The sequence below is a fragment of the Oncorhynchus keta genome, unplaced genomic scaffold (genome assembly GCF_023373465.1).
Source record: "Oncorhynchus keta strain PuntledgeMale-10-30-2019 unplaced genomic scaffold, Oket_V2 Un_scaffold_17242_pilon_pilon, whole genome shotgun sequence".
NCBI lineage: Eukaryota > Metazoa > Chordata > Actinopteri > Salmoniformes > Salmonidae > Oncorhynchus > Oncorhynchus keta.
Window position 1 is genome coordinate 432462 of NW_026290817.1, and position 17807 is coordinate 450268.

The 17807-nt window shown below is 44.2% G+C and overlaps 1 protein-coding gene across 1 annotated transcript in view; it reads right to left on the reverse strand.

Annotated features, from left to right (window-relative positions):
- Positions 1-6299: 6299 nt before the first annotated feature.
- The window catches only part of LOC118380046 (collagen alpha-1(XIX) chain-like), a 35540-nt gene continuing 24032 nt past the window's right edge, over positions 6300-17807 (reverse strand). The window contains exons 9-10 of the mRNA XM_052514280.1: positions 16463-16599; positions 6300-6344 (exon numbers count right to left, since the gene is read on the reverse strand). Of these exons, the coding sequence (XP_052370240.1) occupies positions 6300-6344; positions 16463-16599 (182 nt within the window). The remainder of the gene's footprint in view (positions 6345-16462; positions 16600-17807) is intronic.

Here is a 17807-nt window from a genome sequence, read left to right on the forward strand (position 1 = left end):
TGTATCACTACTACAGTAGTTACTGTAACTGTTCATGTGAGGTGTATCACTACTACAGTAGTTACTGTAACTGTTCATGTGAGGTGTATCACTACTACAGTAGTTACTGTAACTGTTCATGTGAGGTGTATCACTACTACAGTAGTTACTGTAACTGTTCATGTGAGGTGTATCACTACTACAGTAGTTACTGTAACTGTTCATGTGAGGTGTATCACTACTACAGTAGTTACTGTAACTGTTCATGTGAGGTGTATCACTACTACAGTAGTTACTGTAACTGTTCATGTGAGGTGTATCACTACTACAGTAGTTACTGTAACTGTTCATGTGAGGTACAGTAGTTACTGTAACTGTTCATGTGAGGTGTATCACTACTACAGTAGTTACTGTAACTGTTCATGTGAGGCGTATCACTACTACAGTAGTTACTGTAACTGTTCATGTGAGGTGTATCACTACTACAGTAGTTACTGTAACTGTTCATGTGAGGTGTATCACTACTACAGTAGTTACTGTAACTGTTCATGTGAGGTGTATCACTACTACAGTAGTTACTGTAACTGTTCATGTGAGGCGTATCACTACAGTAGTTACAGTAGTTACTGTAACTGTTCATGTGAGGTGTATCACTACTACAGTAGTTACTGTAACTGTTCATGTGAGGTGTATCACTACTACAGTAGTTACTGTAACTGTTCATGTGAGGCGTATCACTACTACAGTAGTTACTGTAACTGTTCATGTGAGGTAACTGTATCACTACTACAGTAGTTACTGTAACTGTTCATGTGAGGTGTATCACTACTACAGTAGTTACTGTAACTGTTCATGTGAGGCGTATCACTACTACAGTAGTTACTGTAACTGTTCATGTGAGGTGTATCACTACTACAGTAGTTACTGTAACTGTTCATGTGAGGTGTATCACTACTACAGTAGTTACTGTAACTGTTCATGTGAGGTGTATCCACTACTACAGTAGTTACTGTAACTGTTCATGTGAGGTGTATCACTACTACAGTAGTTACTGTAACTGTTCATGTGAGGTGTATCACTACTACAGTAGTTACTGTAACTGTTCATGTGAGGTGTATCCACTACTACAGTAGTTACTGTAACTGTTCATGTGAGGTGTATCCACTACTACAGTAGTTACTGTAACTGTTCATGTGAGGTGTATCCACTACTACAGTAGTTACTGTAACTGTTCATGTGAGGTGTATCAGTAGTTACTAACTACAGTAGTTACTGTAACTGTTCATGTGAGGTGTATCACTACTACAGTAGTTACTGTAACTGTTCATGTGAGGTGTATCCACTACTACAGTAGTTACTGTAACTGTTCATGTGAGGCGTATCACTACTACAGTAGTTACTGTAACTGTTCATGTGAGGTGTATCACTACTACAGTAGTTACTGTAACTGTTCATGTGAGGCGTATCACTACTACAGTAGTTACTGTAACTGTTCATGTGAGGCGTATCACTACTACAGTAGTTACTGTAACTGTTCATGTGAGGCGTATCTACTACTACAGTAGTTACTGTAACTGTTCATGTGAGGTGTATCACTACTACAGTAGTTACTGTAACTGTTCATGTGAGGTGTATCACTACTACAGTAGTTACTGTAACTGTTCATGTGAGGTGTATCACTACTACAGTAGTTACTGTAACTGTTCATGTGAGGTAACTGTTCATCACTACTACAGTAGTTACTGTAACTGTTCATGTGAGGTGTATCACTACTACAGTAGTTACTGTAACTGTTCATGTGAGGCGTATCACTACTACAGTAGTTACTGTAACTGTTCATGTGAGGCGTATCACTACTACAGTAGTTACTGTAACTGTTCATGTGAGGTGTATCTACTACTACAGTAGTTACTGTAACTGTTCATGTGAGGTGTATCACTACTACAGTAGTTACTGTAACTGTTCATGTGAGGTGTATCACTACTACAGTAGTTACTGTAACTGTTCATGTGAGGCGTATCACTACTACAGTAGTTACTGTAACTGTTCATGTGAGGTGTATCACTACTACAGTAGTTACTGTAACTGTTCATGTGAGGTGTATCCACTACTACAGTAGTTACTGTAACTGTTCATGTGAGGTGTATCACTACTACAGTAGTTACTGTAACTGTTCATGTGAGGTGTATCCACTACTACAGTAGTTACTGTAACTGTTCATGTGAGGTGTATCACTACTACAGTAGTTACTGTAACTGTTCATGTGAGGTGTATCCACTACTACAGTAGTTACTGTAACTGTTCATGTGAGGTGTATCACTACTACAGTAGTTACTGTAACTGTTCATGTGAGGTGTATCACTACTACAGTAGTTACTGTAACTGTTCATGTGAGGTGTATCACTACTACAGTAGTTACTGTAACTGTTCAGTGTTACTGAGGTGTATCACTACTACAGTAGTTACTGTAACTGTTCATGTGAGGTGTATCCACTACTACAGTAGTTACTGTAACTGTTCATGTGAGGTGTATCACTACTACAGTAGTTACTGTAACTGTTCATGTGAGGTGTATCACTACTACAGTAGTTACTGTAACTGTTCATGTGAGGTGTATCTACTACTACAGTAGTTACTGTAACTGTTCATGTGAGGTGTATCACTACTACAGTAGTTACTGTAACTGTTCATGTGAGGTGTATCACTACTACAGTAGTTACTGTAACTGTTCATGTGAGGTGTATCCACTACTACAGTAGTTACTGTAACTGTTCATGTGAGGCGTATCACTACTACAGTAGTTACTGTAACTGTTCATGTGAGGTGTATCACTACTACAGTAGTTACTGTAACTGTTCATGTGAGGCGTATCACTACTACAGTAGTTACTGTAACTGTTCATGTGAGGTGTATCACTACTACAGTAGTTACTGTAACTGTTCATGTGAGACGTATCCACTACTACAGTAGTTACTGTAACTGTTCATGTGAGGTGTATCACTACTACAGTAGTTACTGTAACTGTTCATGTGAGGCGTATCACTACTACAGTAGTTACTGTAACTGTTCATGTGAGGTGTATCACTACTACAGTAGTTACTGTAACTGTTCATGTAAGGCGTATCACTACTACAGTAGTTACTGTAACTGTTCATGTGAGGCGTATCACTACTACAGTAGTTACTGTAACTGTTCATGTGAGGCGTATCACTACTACGGTAGTTGCAGCTTATGTAGAAATATGTTGCTCAGAAAGAAATCCCAGGTCATTAAATAATAATACACTCGCTGTATCCCAAATGATACCCTATTCTCCTACATAGTGCACTACTTCTGACGAGAGCCCTATGAATCCTGGTCAAAAGTAGTGCACTATATAGTGAATAGGGTGCCATTTGAGATACAGACTCTGTCTTCTGGCATGCTGTCAAAACAGGCATCATCACACCGAGCCAACGGCGGCTGTGTTGGATGTGTGTGTGTGTGTTGGAAGTGTGTGTGTGTTGGATGTGTGTGTGTTTGTGTGTGTTAGAAGTGTGTGTGTGTGTTGGATGTGTGTGTGTTTGTGTGTGTTGGATGTGTGTGTGTGTGTGTGTCGGAAGTGTGTGTGTGTGTGTTGTGATGTGTGTGTGTTGGTGTGTGTGTGTGTTGGAAGTGTGTGGCGTTATGGAGTGAAATAGCTCTTCCTGACAGCAAGAGAGCTGCCTGCCTGACTGCAAGCGAGAGTCTCTGAAGAATTAAAAACAGAGCAAAGATGCTGTCTGCATCCCAGATGGCACCGTATTCCCAGAAGTAGAACACTAGTTTTGACCAGAGCCCGTGGCCAACAGTAGTACACTAGTTTTGACCAGAGCCCGTGGCCAACAGTAGTACACTAGTTTTGACCAGAGCCCTGTGGCCAACAGTAGTACACTAGTTTTGACCAGAGCCCTGTGGCCAACAGTAGTACACTAGTTTTGACCAGAGCCCTGTGGCCAACAGTAGTGTAGTTTTGACCACTGGCCAACAGTAGTTTTGACCAGAGCCCTGTGGCCAACAGTAGTACACTAGTTTTGACCAGGAGCCCTGTGGCCAACAGTAGTGCACTAGTTTTGACCAGAGCCCTGTGGCCAACAGTAGTACACTAGTTTTGACCAGAGCACCCAGAGTGGCCAACAGTAGTGCACTAGTTTTGACCAGAGCCCTGTGGCCAACAGTAGTACACTAGTTTTGACCAGAGCCCTGTGGCCAACAGTAGTACACTAGTTTTGACCAGAGCCCTGTGGCCAACAGCACTAGTTTTAGAGCCCACTAGTAGTTTTGACCAGAGCCCTGTGGCCAACAGTAGTGCACTAGTTTTGACCTAGAGACCCAATGGCCAACAGTAGTGCACTAGTTTTGACCAGAGCCCTATGGCCAACAGTAGTGCACTAGTTTTGACCTGAGCCCTATGGCCAACAGTAGTGCACTAGTTTTGACCAGAGCCCTATGGCCAACAGTAGTGCACTAGTTTTGACCTGAGCCCTGTGGCCAACAGTAGTGCACTAGTTTTGACCAGAGCCCTATGGCCAACAGTAGTGCACTAGTTTTGACCAGAGCCCTATGGCGAACAGTAGTGCACTAGTTTTGACCAACAGTAGCACTAGTTTTGACCTGAGCCCTATGGCCAACAGTAGTGCACTAGTTTTGACCTGAGCCCTATGGCCAACAGTAGTGCACTATAAAATGAATAGGATGCCATTTGGAATGCAGACGCTGTTCAAAGAGGGTCAAAGTCAGAGTCAAACTAGATTCTCCTGAAGGAGGATCAACAAAGAAGGTGTTCCCTGTGTCAGTAATGACTTCTTTTGACCAGAGAAACAATAATTTAATGGCCAACAAGTAGTGGCAAGTGCTCTGATGAAGAAGCCTATGAAGCATCAGCATGAAACCTTACTGAAAGTGAAGTTGACTTCCTGAACCTTCTGTCAATATTTTATGAAAACCGGTTGTCCATTTGAAGAAGTGGTACTGTGTGCCTCTAGAAGTGGTACTGTAACTGTCTAGAAGTGGTACTGTAACTGCCTCTAGAAGTGGTACTGTAGCTGCCTCTAGAAGTGGTAACTAGAAGTGTACTGTAACTGCCTCTGTGAAGTGGTACTGTAACTGCCTCTAGAAGTGGTCACTGTAACTGCCTCTAGAAGTGGACTGTAACTGCCTCTAGAAGTGGTACTGTAACTGCCTCTAGAAGGGTACTGTAACTGCCTCTAGAAGGAGGTACTGTAACTGCCTCTAGAAGTGGTACTGTAACTGCCTCTAGAAGTGATACTGGCAGTGGTATAACTGCCTCTAGATGGTACTGTAACTGCCTCTAGAAGTGGTACTGTAACTGCCTCTAGAAGTGGTACTGTAACTGCCTCTAGAAGTGGTACTGTAACTGCCTCTAGAAGTGGTACTGTAACTATTTTACTGAAAACTGCCTCTAGAAGTGGTACTGTAACTGCCTCTCTAGAAGTGGTACTGTAACTGCCTCTAGAAGTGGTACTGTAACTGCCTCCAGAAACCTTAACTGCCTCTAGAAGTGGTACTGTAACTGCCTCTAGAAGGGGTAACTGTAACTGCCTCTAGAAGTGGTACTGTAACTGCCTCTAGAAGTGGTACTGTAACTGCCTCTAGAAGTGGTACTGTAACTGCCTCTAGAAGTGGCACTGTAGCTGCCTCTAGAAGTGGTGTAACTGCCTCTAGAAGTGGTACTGCTGTCTCTAGAAGTGGTACTGTAACTGCCTCTAGAAGTGGTACAAACTATCTAGAAGTGGTACTGTAACTCCAAAAGGCATCCTCTAGAAGTGGTACCTGTAATGAAGTTTTGACCAATTCCCAAGTGGTCCAACATTTACCCCCTAACTGCCTCTCAGAAGTGGATGCCATAACTGTAACTGCCTCTAGAAGTGGTACTGTAACTGCCTCTAGAAGTGCATATTTTACAAGTGGTCTGGCAAGTCTTAGTATCCTTTTGCAAACTGCCTTTTCTAGAAGCACAGACAGTACTGTAACTGTCCTCTAGAAGTGGTACTGTAACTGCACTCGAGAATAGAAGTAGCATTCCATGGGTGTAATAGCACTAAATGTAGTGCACAAACTCCAAGCAGATGCGTGAAGTGGGGCTGAAACTGGTCTAGAAGTGGCACTGTAACTGCCTGGTTGGTTGGTTCTAGAAGTGGCACTGTCCAAACTTCCATATTCTATATAGTGAACTACTTTTGATAGGGCTCTGTCAAAACTGCCTCTAGAAGTGGTACATTGTGCCTCAGAAGTGAAACACTGACCTGTTTTTCCTCTAGAAGTGGAAACTGTAACTGCCTCTAGAAGTGGTACTGTAGCTTCTTCCTCAGAAGTGTGACCTCCAACTGAGGGGGCCATCACACTTTATAAAGGTACTGTACCTTAAAATGTAATGAATTGAACAAGCAATTCTAACTCTGAATAAATTAACCAACTAAAAGCCATCCAACCATTTACCCCCTGAAACAGTGTCTACTTCAAATCCTTTCATAGGGATGGGGAATAACTAGACATATACTGAATACATGATTACATTTTACATTCTGAACAGACGGTTCCTAACACAGTGAAAGCTCATGCACATTATGCATCACGACAGAGGCTGGTCAAGCAGGCCAGAGAAATTAAAGCATATTCAGAGGCTGGTCAAGCAGGCCAGAGAAATGAAAGCATATTCAGCCCATGGGGATGAAGAGGATAGGCTGAAAGATATGAGTTGATCCACTGCATCCTTTTTGTACTCTTTTCTCATTGAAATTCACAAACACAGACAGTACACACATGCAACTGTCATGTCTCCATGCAGACAGGTTGATAATATGACAAGCACTGGCGAGAATAAGAGAACTAGCCGATGAAGAACAGCACTGCAATAGCAAATGTAGATCCATCACGGGGAAACAATATCAAAACGATGAAGGGGGCTGAGGAGCTGGAGGACTGGTTTATCCAAAAGGCATCTTCAAGTAACTGAGCCCCAGAACCAGAGAGCTGGTTGACATACTGGTTGCTTGGAGGGATGAAGAGACAGGGTCTGCCTCCAAAATGGCATCCATATGGGCCCTATATAGTGAGCTACTTTTGATAGGGCTCTGGTCAAAAGTGGAGCACTATCCATAGGGAATAGGATGCCATTTGGGACGCAAACCATTTCCCCAAAATGCACCTGGGGATAAAGTAACTGAGTCTCAGGTCCAGAGAGCTGGTTGGGAAACCATCAGAAACACTGACTGAGAGAAGTATCAAGCAGTGTTTTCACTGCTGTCCAGCCAAGCCCAAAGGGGAAACTGTGAAATGCTCTGCTGCTGCTGTTTACAAGACAGAGAACATCTCAGAGAGAAAAGGGCTTGCAAAATGCCCCATGGGGAAATGCATTCCTGGAGAGAGACATTCCACACAGAGCAGACTATCATGAGTCTCCTTTCAAACACGCACGGTGCCTCCAACCCTCACTCAGGTAGCCGGCATACTGTAGCATTCCATGGGAAAGAATAACACTGTACCTTAAAGCTGTAGTCCATGGGCATTCAAACAACAACCAAGCAGATGCTCCAGCCCCGACACTTTTGTTGGTATACAGCTGAGAGACGTGTCAGTGGGGATGAATAAATGTAACCACTCATAGACGCAGCTATGGATGCAAGAACTGACCATCCAGGAGATCAAAATGACAGTTTAACCACATTCTGAAGCTACACAGTGTTTGTTTACCATTACACTGACGGTGTAAGAAAGTTCTACTAAGCTCATGAGGCATTCCATAACTTACATTCTTTAGGAATCAATGGCTATAAATTATTAATTGAAAATGGCCACGGGGAAAAAATAATTGCTGTACAAATCACAGATTTCACCTTTGGGGAAAACATCAAACCACTGCATGGGCCCACGGGGATGAAGAGGATATGACATACTGATCCAGATATGGCCTGATCCACTGCATGGGCCCCGGGGATGAAGAGGATATGACATACTGATCCACTGAGGGCCCACGGGGATGAAGAGGATATGACATACTGATCCACTGCATGGGCCCACGGGGATGAAGAGGATATGACATACTGATCCACTGCATGGGCCCACGGGGATGAAGAGGATATGACATACTGATCCACTGCATGGGCCCACGGGGATGAAGAGGATATGACATACTGATCCACTGCATGGGCCCACGGGGATGAAGAGGATATGACATACTGATCCACTGCATGGGCCCACGGGGATGAAGAGGATATGACATACTGATCCACTGAGGGGGCCCACGGGGATGAAGAGGATATGACATACTGATCCACTGAGGGGGCCCACATGGGGATGAAGAGGATATGACATACTGATCCACTGCATGGGCCCACGGGGATGAAGAGGATATGACATACTGATCCACTGCATGGGCCCACGGGGATGAAGAGGATATGACATACTGATCCACTGCATGGGCCCACGGGGATGAAGAGGATATGACATACTGATCCACTGCATGGGCCCATGGGGATGAAGAGGATATGACATACTGATCCACTGAGGGGGCCCACGGGGATGAAGAGGATATGACATACTGATCCACTGCATGGGCCCACGGGGATGAAGAGGATATGACATACTGATCCACTGCATGGGCCCACGGGGATGAAGAGGATATGACATACTGATCCACTGCATGGGCCCATGGGGATGAAGGGATGACAGATGGGGATATATGACATACTGATCCACTGCATGGGCCCTGGGGGATGAAGAACTATGACGGGGATACTGATATCCACTGTGCATGGGCCCATGGGGATGATATGACATACTATCCATGCATCCACTGAGGGGGCCCACGGGGATGAAGAGGATATGACATACTGATCCACTGCATGGGCCCATGGGGATGAAGAGGATATGACATACTGATCCACATGGGCCCACGGGGATGGATATGACCTCATGGGGATGAAGAGGATATGACATACTGATCCACTGCATGGGCCCACGGGGATGATCCACTGAGGGGGCCCACAGGGATCCACATACTGATCCACTGCATGGGCCCATGGGGATGAAGAGGATATGACATACTGATCCACTGCATGGGCCCACGGGGATGAAGAGGATATGACATACTGATCCACTGCATGGGCCCATGGGGATGAAGAGGATATGACATACTGATCCACTGCAATCACGGGGATGAAGAGGATATGACATACTGATCCACCACGGGGATGAAGAGGATATGACATACTGATGGGCCCATGGGGATGGGCCCAAGAGGATATGACATACTGATCCACTGCATGGGCCCACGGGGATGAAGAGGATATGACATACTGATCATGCCCACGGGGATGAAGAGGATATGACATTTCCACTGCATGGGCCCACGGGGATGAAGAGGATATGACATACTGATCCACTGCATGGGCCCACGGGGATGAAGAGGATATGACATACTGATCCACTGCATGGGCCCATGGGGATGAAGAGGATATGACATACTGATCCACTGCATGGGCCCACGGGGATGAAGAGGATATGACATACTGATCCACTGCATGGGCCCATGGGGATGAAGAGGATATGACATACTGATCCACTGCATGGGCCCACTGTATGGGGATGAAGAGGATATGACATACTGATCCACTGCAGGGGCCCACGGGGATGAAGAGGATATGACATACTGATCCACTGCATGGGCCCATGGGGATGAAGAGGATATGACATACTGATCCACTGCATGGGCCCACGGGGATGAAGAGGATATGACATACTGATCCACTGCATGGGCCCACTGGGGATGAAGAGGATATGACATACTGATCCACCATGGGCCCATGGGGATGAAGAGGATATGACATACTGATCCACAGGGGGCCCACGGGGATGAAGAGGATATGACATACTGATCCACTGCATGGGCCCGGGGATGAAGAGGATATGACATACTGATCCACTGCATGGGCCCATGGGGATGAAGAGGATATGACATACTGATCCACTGCATGGGCCCATGGGGATGAATGAGGATCCATCCACTGATGGGCCCACGGGGATGAAGAGGATATGACATACTGATCCAAATGGGCCCATGGGGATGAAGAGGATATGACATACTGATCCACTGCATGGGCCCACGGGGATGAAGAGGATATGACATACTGATCCACTGCATGGGCCCATGGGGATGAAGAGGATATGACATACTGATCCACTGCATGGCCCTGGGGATGAAGAGGATATGAACTATCCACTGCATGGGCCCACGGGGATGAAGAGGATATGACATACTGATCCACTCATGGGCATGGGGATGAAGAGGATATGACATACTGATAATGGGCCATGGGGATGAAGAGGATATGCTGATCCCACCTGCCTCATGGCTTTACGGGGGATGAAGAATATAATTATCCACTGCATCCACACCTGCCTCGGGGATGGCATACTGATCCACTGCATGGGCCCACGGGGATATAATGAATGCATCCACACCTGCCTCATGGCTTTATGGGCCCACGGGGATGAAGAGGATAGAATTGATCCACTGCATCCACACATACTGATCCACTCATGGGGCTTTACAATATAATCAATGACATACTGATCCACCATGCCCACGGGGATGAAGAGGATATGACATACTGATCCACTGCATGGGCCCATGGGGATGATTAGGATATGACATACTGATCCACTGCATGGGCCACATGAAGAGGATATGACATACTGATCCACTGAGGGGCCCACGGGGATGAAGAATATGACATACTGATCCACTGCATGGGCCCACGGGGATGAAGAGGATATGACATACTGATCCACTCGGGGATGAAGAGGATATGACATACTGATCCACTGCATGGGCCCACGGGGATGAAATATGACATGCATCACACACATCCTGATCCACATGGCTTTGACAAGCAGCATGTGTTTAATGACCACAGAAAGCAGCACAGAGAGCCAGAGGGACACTGCCTCAGTGATTAAGAAACTGCCTGGATGCTGGAAAGAGAATGTAGACTGTACTAATGGCTGATTCACAGCATCCACACCTGCCTCATGGCTTTACAATATAATTAATGCATCCACACCTGCCTCATGGCTTTACAATATAATTAATGCATCCACACCTGCCTCATGGCTTTACAATATAATTAATGCATCCACACCTGCCTCATGGCTTTACAATATAATTAATGCATCCACATGCCCACACCAATATAATTAATGCATGCCTCATGGCTTTACAATATAAGTAATGCATTCATACCTGCTGGCTACTGACTGTATTCGTTTTATTAGCTTTTATGTGTTTTTACTGTCTCTGAAATAGCAGGTGCAAATGCTTAGTGCATCGAATATATTAGATAAAACAAAACAAAACAATGAACAAACCCAAGATGTATGGCAGGGTGTAATACACAATGGGAATATGGCAAACCGGCCAAATAAACGGCAACGTAAAACAAGCATGATGGGTTTATAAATCTTCAACATGGTACATGTGTACATGGGGGAAGAAAGACAATAATGTCTTAGAAAATACAATCAAAGTTAAAAACGCAGTGACAGAGGTAAAAAAAATTGTGACAAAAGTCAAAAATGTGAAATAAATGTCAAAGATGACCCAATAACATCAAACAGTGACAAAGTTATGTAAGAACATCTACAAACCCCTAATCCCCCATCGCTACAATTAACATCATCTGGAGACTGTATCCATGGATCTATGTCTATGGATGTACTTCAATAGTTTGACAGATCACAGCCCCAAGTCATATCACAACCATGAGTCAACAAGAGAGGGTGGATCCTGCAGAGAGGTTATTTTTCTTCATAAACTCTTCATTTTGGCACATTGGAGAGGAAGTCAAATTGGATATTCCAGAGGAGAGATGCTCTCCAGTGGAGGATGACAGACATAATGAGAAAATATTAGCACAAACTCTCTCTCACTCTCTCTCTCTCTCTCTCTCTCTCTCTCTCTCTCTCTCTCTCTCTCTCTCTCTCTCTCTCTCTCACTCGGCAGGATTAAAAAGTTCTCTCTCTCTCTCTCGATCTCTACCCCAAGAGACAAACATTTCTCCTCTGATTTTCCTCTCTCTAATTATTTGTATCACATCAAATAAACCAGACAGGACATTCTCTCACTCTCTAAACCAGACAGGACATTCCAGCATATCAAGTAAGTAGAGGACAGGCATCAAGTCAAATAAACAGACGGCAGGATTAAAAAGTTGTTGAATTAAGCGATTTATCAAATAAAGAGACAAAGCATTTTCCTCTTGATTTTCCCAACAAATAATTATTTGTATCACATCAAATCAACCAGACAGGACATTGAATCATATCAAATAAACAGACAGGACATTGAATCATATCAAATAAACAGACAGGACATTGAATCATATCAAATAAACAGACAGGACATTGAATCATATCAAATAAACAGACAGGACATTGAAGCATATCAAATAAACAGACAGGACATTGAAGCATATCAAATAAACAGACAGGACATTGAAGCATATCAAATAAACAGACAGGACATTGAAGCATATCAAATAAACAGACAGACATTGAACATATCAAATAAACAGACAGCATTGAATATCAAATAAACAGACAGGACATTGAAGCATATCAAATAAACAGACAGGACATTGAAGCATATCAAATAAACAGACAGGACATTGAATCATATCAAATAAACAGACAGGACATTGAATCATATCAAATAAACAGACAGGACATTGAAGCATATCAAATAAACAGACAGGACATTGAAGCATATCAAATAAACCAGACAGGACATTGAAGCATATCAAATAAACCAGACAGGACATTGAAGCATATCAAATAAACAGACAAGACATTGAAGCATATCAAATAAACAGACAGGACATTGAAGCATATCAAATAAACCAGACAGGACATTGAAGCATATCAAATAAACAGACAAGACATTGAAGCATATCAAATAAACAGACAGGACATTGAAGCATATCAAATAAACCAGACAGGACATTGAAGCATATCAAATAAACCAGACAGGACATTGAAGCATATCAAATAAACCAGACAGGACATTGAAGCATATCAAATAAACCAGACAGGACATTGAAGCATATCAAATAAACCAGACAGGACATTGAAGCATATCAAATAAACCAGACAGGACATTGAAGCATATCAAATAAACCAGACAGGACATTGAAGCATATCAAATAAACCAGACAGGACATTGAAGCATATCAAATCAAACAGGGAAAACCATTAAAGCAATAGAAACAGGTCAGTTGAATTCTGAGTGTTACTTAATATGATGAATACGATTAGCCTTGACCAGCGTTTCCCAAACTGGGTCCTGGGGACCCTAACGGGTGCACGTTTTGGTGTTTGCCCTATTTGAATCAGCTGTGTAGTACTAGGGCATAAACCAAAACATGCACCCCTTGGGGTCCCCAGGCCCCAGTTTGGGAAACGTGGTCTAGACACATTAGATTAAGTACATTCACTTGGTAGTTACATATGATCTTACTCGTAGTCAGTTATACTGTATCGTTAACACTGGTAGTTAGATAAACGGAACACTGTGAGGTAGCTAGATGCCCCTGCTCTAAGACAGGGTTGGGCAGCTCCAGTCCTCCAGGGCCTGATTGGGGTCACAGTTTTCACTCCAGCCCCAGCTAACACACCTGACTCTAATAATCACCTGGTCATGATCTTCAGTTTAGAATGCCAGGTGATTAATCAGCTGTGTTTGCTAGGGATGGAGAAAAAGTGTGAGACCAACCAGGGCCTGGAGGACTGGAGCTGCCCACCCCTGCTCTAAGACATAAGGACCAACACATTAGGACACATGACACTGCTAGAAGAGATGGTACTATATTGAACCAAAAAGGGTTCAATCGATGACTCTCTTCATAAACATGGCTCTCAAACGGGATCTACATGGAACCGCAAAGCACCTATATGTTTAGCAGTATAATTCATCACTAGAACCTGCATGGCTCTTACAACAGGAACTAGAAGAGATTGCACAGTGGGCGCAGCATACTAGGTAATTCTATTCAATGTCTTATAGAGGTAGCAAATCAAATTGTTATTGATGTAGGAGTGTGTTTGTGTGAGCTGAGCAGTCAGAGAGTCGTTATTGATGAAGGAGGTTGTTTGTGTGAGCTGAGCAGTCAGAGAGTTGCCCAGGGTTTGACAAAGGATGTCCACTCTCCACCCTCTCTCTCTCCCTCGCTCCTTTCCTTTTACATTTTACCAGAGCTTTGTTTTTCCTGGAGTTGAGAGGAGTGAGGTATCAATCGTGGTGCTCTTTTCTGTCCAAACTGATATTACTTTCTCTTATTCTCCTCCCAATTCTTCATTTGTCTTCATATTATCACAGAGAGAAAGAGCGAGAGAGAGAAAAAAAAGAAAGACAAAAAGAGAGAGAGAGAGAGAGAGAGAGAGAGAGAGAGAGAGAGAGAGACGGCTCAGCTATGTTGATCACCAACAGCACCACACTCCTCCTTTCCTTACCCCCTTCTCTCCCTCTCATCCCTTCAGTCTGTATTGATATATCTGGCTAGCAGGAGAGAAATACCTACGAATCCTTACAGCACAGTAGTGTCCATTCACTTTCATTGAATCCCCCAGACGTTCACACAAACAACCTCTGAAAGAAAGCAAATATATATTTTCCAATTCTCCTCACTCTCTTGTTTCAGCAACCCATCTTTTCTAAAAGAGTAGTACTTTTATTTCACTCTCTTGTTTCAGCAACACATCTTTTCTAAAAGAGTAGTACTTTTATTTCACTCTCTTGTTTCAGCAACACATCTTCCCTAAAAGAGTAGTACTTCTTTATCTCACTCTCTTGTTTCAGCAACACATCTTTTCTAAAGGAGTAGTACTTCTTTATTTCACTCTCTTGTTTCAGCAACACATCTTCCCTAAAGGAGTAGTACTTCTTTATCTCACTCTCTTCTTGTTTCACAACACAGAACTACCCTTTGGGTATTGGAAACATTGTTGATTCTATTTAGATTGTAAGATCCTTTTGTTTCAACTCAGTGACCTGAGCTCTCCTGCTACTGGCTTGAAGGCAGGTACTCAGGTGATTCTATTTAATTGTAGACCACCAACTCAGTGACCTGAGCTCTCCTGCTACTGGCTTGAAGGCAGGTACTCAGGTGAGCTAAAGTACACCACCAACTCAGTGACCTGAGCTCTCCTGCTACTGGCTTGAAGGCAGGTACTCAGGTGAGCTAAAGTACACCACCAACTCAGTGACCTGAGCTCTCCTGCTACTGGCTTGAAGGCAGGTACTCAGGTGAGCTAAAGTACACCACCAACTCAGTAATAACAGTAATAACCCATGAATACACCTGCACACAACTTCCTTCATTCAAAAAGTAGCCTTGAGCTCTATTAAAGGCTGTTATGTATTACTTCAGGTCAGGTTATAGTGTAGCAGATGTGGTCAGAGTGGAGAGGAGTAGAGAGGAGTGGAGAGGAGTGGAGGGGAGAGGAGTGGAGAGGAGTGAAGTGGAGTGGGGGGAAGTGGATAGGAGAGGAGTGGATGGAGAGGAGTGGAGAGGAGAGGAGTGGAGTGGAGTGGAGGGAAGTGGAGTGGAGTGGAGTGGGGGAAGTGGATAGGAGAGGAGTGAAGAGGTGGTAGAGAGGAGTGAAGTGGAGTGGAGGGAAGTGGATAGGAGAGGAGTGGAGAGGAGAGGGGTGGTAGACAGGAGTGGAGAGGAGAAGATAGGAGTGGAGTGGAGAAGAGAGGAGAGGAGAGGGGTGGAGAGAAGTGGAGAGGAGTGGAGAGAGGTGGTAGAGAGGAGTGGAGAGGAGAAGAGAGGAGAGGAGAGAATAGGAGTGGAGAGGAGTAGAGTGGAGAAGAGAGGAGAGGAGAGAATAGGAGTGGAGAGGAGTAGAGTGGAGAAGAATAGAATAGAGTAGAATAGAGTAGAGTAGAGCACAGTAGATTAGAGCAGAGCAGAGCAGAGCAGAGCAGAATAGAATAGAGCAGAGCAGAGTAGAGTAGAATAGAGCAGAGCAGATTAGATAAAAATTGAAGAGTAGTATAAAAGAAAACAAGAAGAGAAAAGAAGAGTAGAGTAGAATGGAATAGAACAGAATAGAGTAGAATTGAACAGAATAGAGTAGAATAGAATAGAAGAGTAGAGTAGAGTAGAATAGAATAGAATAGAATTGAACAGAATAGAGTAGAATAGAACAGAATAGAGTAGAATTGAACAGAATAGAGTAGAATATAACAGAATAGAGTAGAACCGAGTAGAGCACAGTAGAGTAGAGCACAGTAGAGTAGAGCAGAGCAGAGTAGAGCAGAGCAGATTAGGGTAGAGCAGAAGAGATGACAATTGAAGAGAAGGGTATCTATTATGCTGGTGTGAGACAGAGTGTGGAGGAGCATTACTTTATGTCTCCAGTGGTTTTAGCAGCCTGTGGTTCTTACCTTGAGGGCCGGGGGGGCCTTCTTCCCCGGAGACCCTGGGGATCCGTCGTTGCCAGGGGGACCGGGAGAACCCTGTCGAACCTGCGCCGCTAAAATGGCCGCCGGCGTCTTCTGCATGGCATGGCTTGATAGTCTCTCTGGCGAGTGACATAAAAATTCTGTATTACAATAATACCAACAATGTCTGCAAGTGATAGACAATTCACATTCTGTATCATAATAATACCAACACTCTCTGCAAGTGATAGATTCACATTCTGTATCATTGTAACAATGGTGCCGGGGAAGAAGGCTGGCGTTTTATGTGTCCCCAACCGATTGTGTTTTTTTGTTAGTTTATTTGCGTTGTTTGTAACTTGTTTTTTAACTTATTTTGTACATTGCCGCTACCGTCTCTTACGACCGAAAAATAACTTCTGGACATCAGGACCGTGATTACTCACCACGGACTGGCAGAATCTATTTTTTCCTTTAACGACGTGAACGATATACTGCTTCTCGGGAACAGGCCCAGATCCCTGTGATTTGCGTGAAGAAAAGGCAGATATAAAGGGGCCAGAGGGCCCACGGGGGACACGCTGTCTTCTGACAATTCGTAGGCAGATATAGGGGCCAGAGGGCCCATACGCTGTCTTCTGACAATTCGTAGGCAGATATAAAGGGGCCAGAGGGCCCACGGGGGACACGCTGTCTTCGGAGAATTCGTAGGCAGATATAAAGGGGCCAGAGGGCCCACGGGGCGACACGCTGTCTTCGGAGAATTCGTAGGCAGATATAAAGGGGCCAGAGGGCCCACGGGGGGACACGCTGTCTTCGGAGAATTCGTAGGCAGATATAAAGGGGCCAGAGGGCCCACGGGGGGACACGCTGTCTTCGGAGAATTCGTAGGCAGATATAAAGGGGCCAGAGGGCCCACGGGGCGACACGCTGTCTTCGGAGAATTCGTAGGCAATCGAAATAATCCGCCACTTCCTTCCATTCTGCTAGCAAACGTGAAATCTTTGGAGAATAAAATAGATGACCTACGCGCAAGATTAAACTACCAAAGGACATTCAAAACTGTAATATCTTATGCTTCACGGAGCCGTGGCTGAAAGACGACACTATCAACATACAGCTGGCTGGTTAGGAATAACAGCTTGGGGCACGATATCTAAGGAAGTCTCAAGCTATTGCTCGCCTGAGGTAGTGTATCTCATGATAAGCTGTAGACCACACAATCTACTTAGAGAGTTTTCATGTGTATTTGTTGTAGCTGTTTACATATCACCACAGACTGAGGCACTAAGACAGCATTTAATGAGCTGTATTACGCCATAAGCAAACAAGAAAACGCTCACCCAGA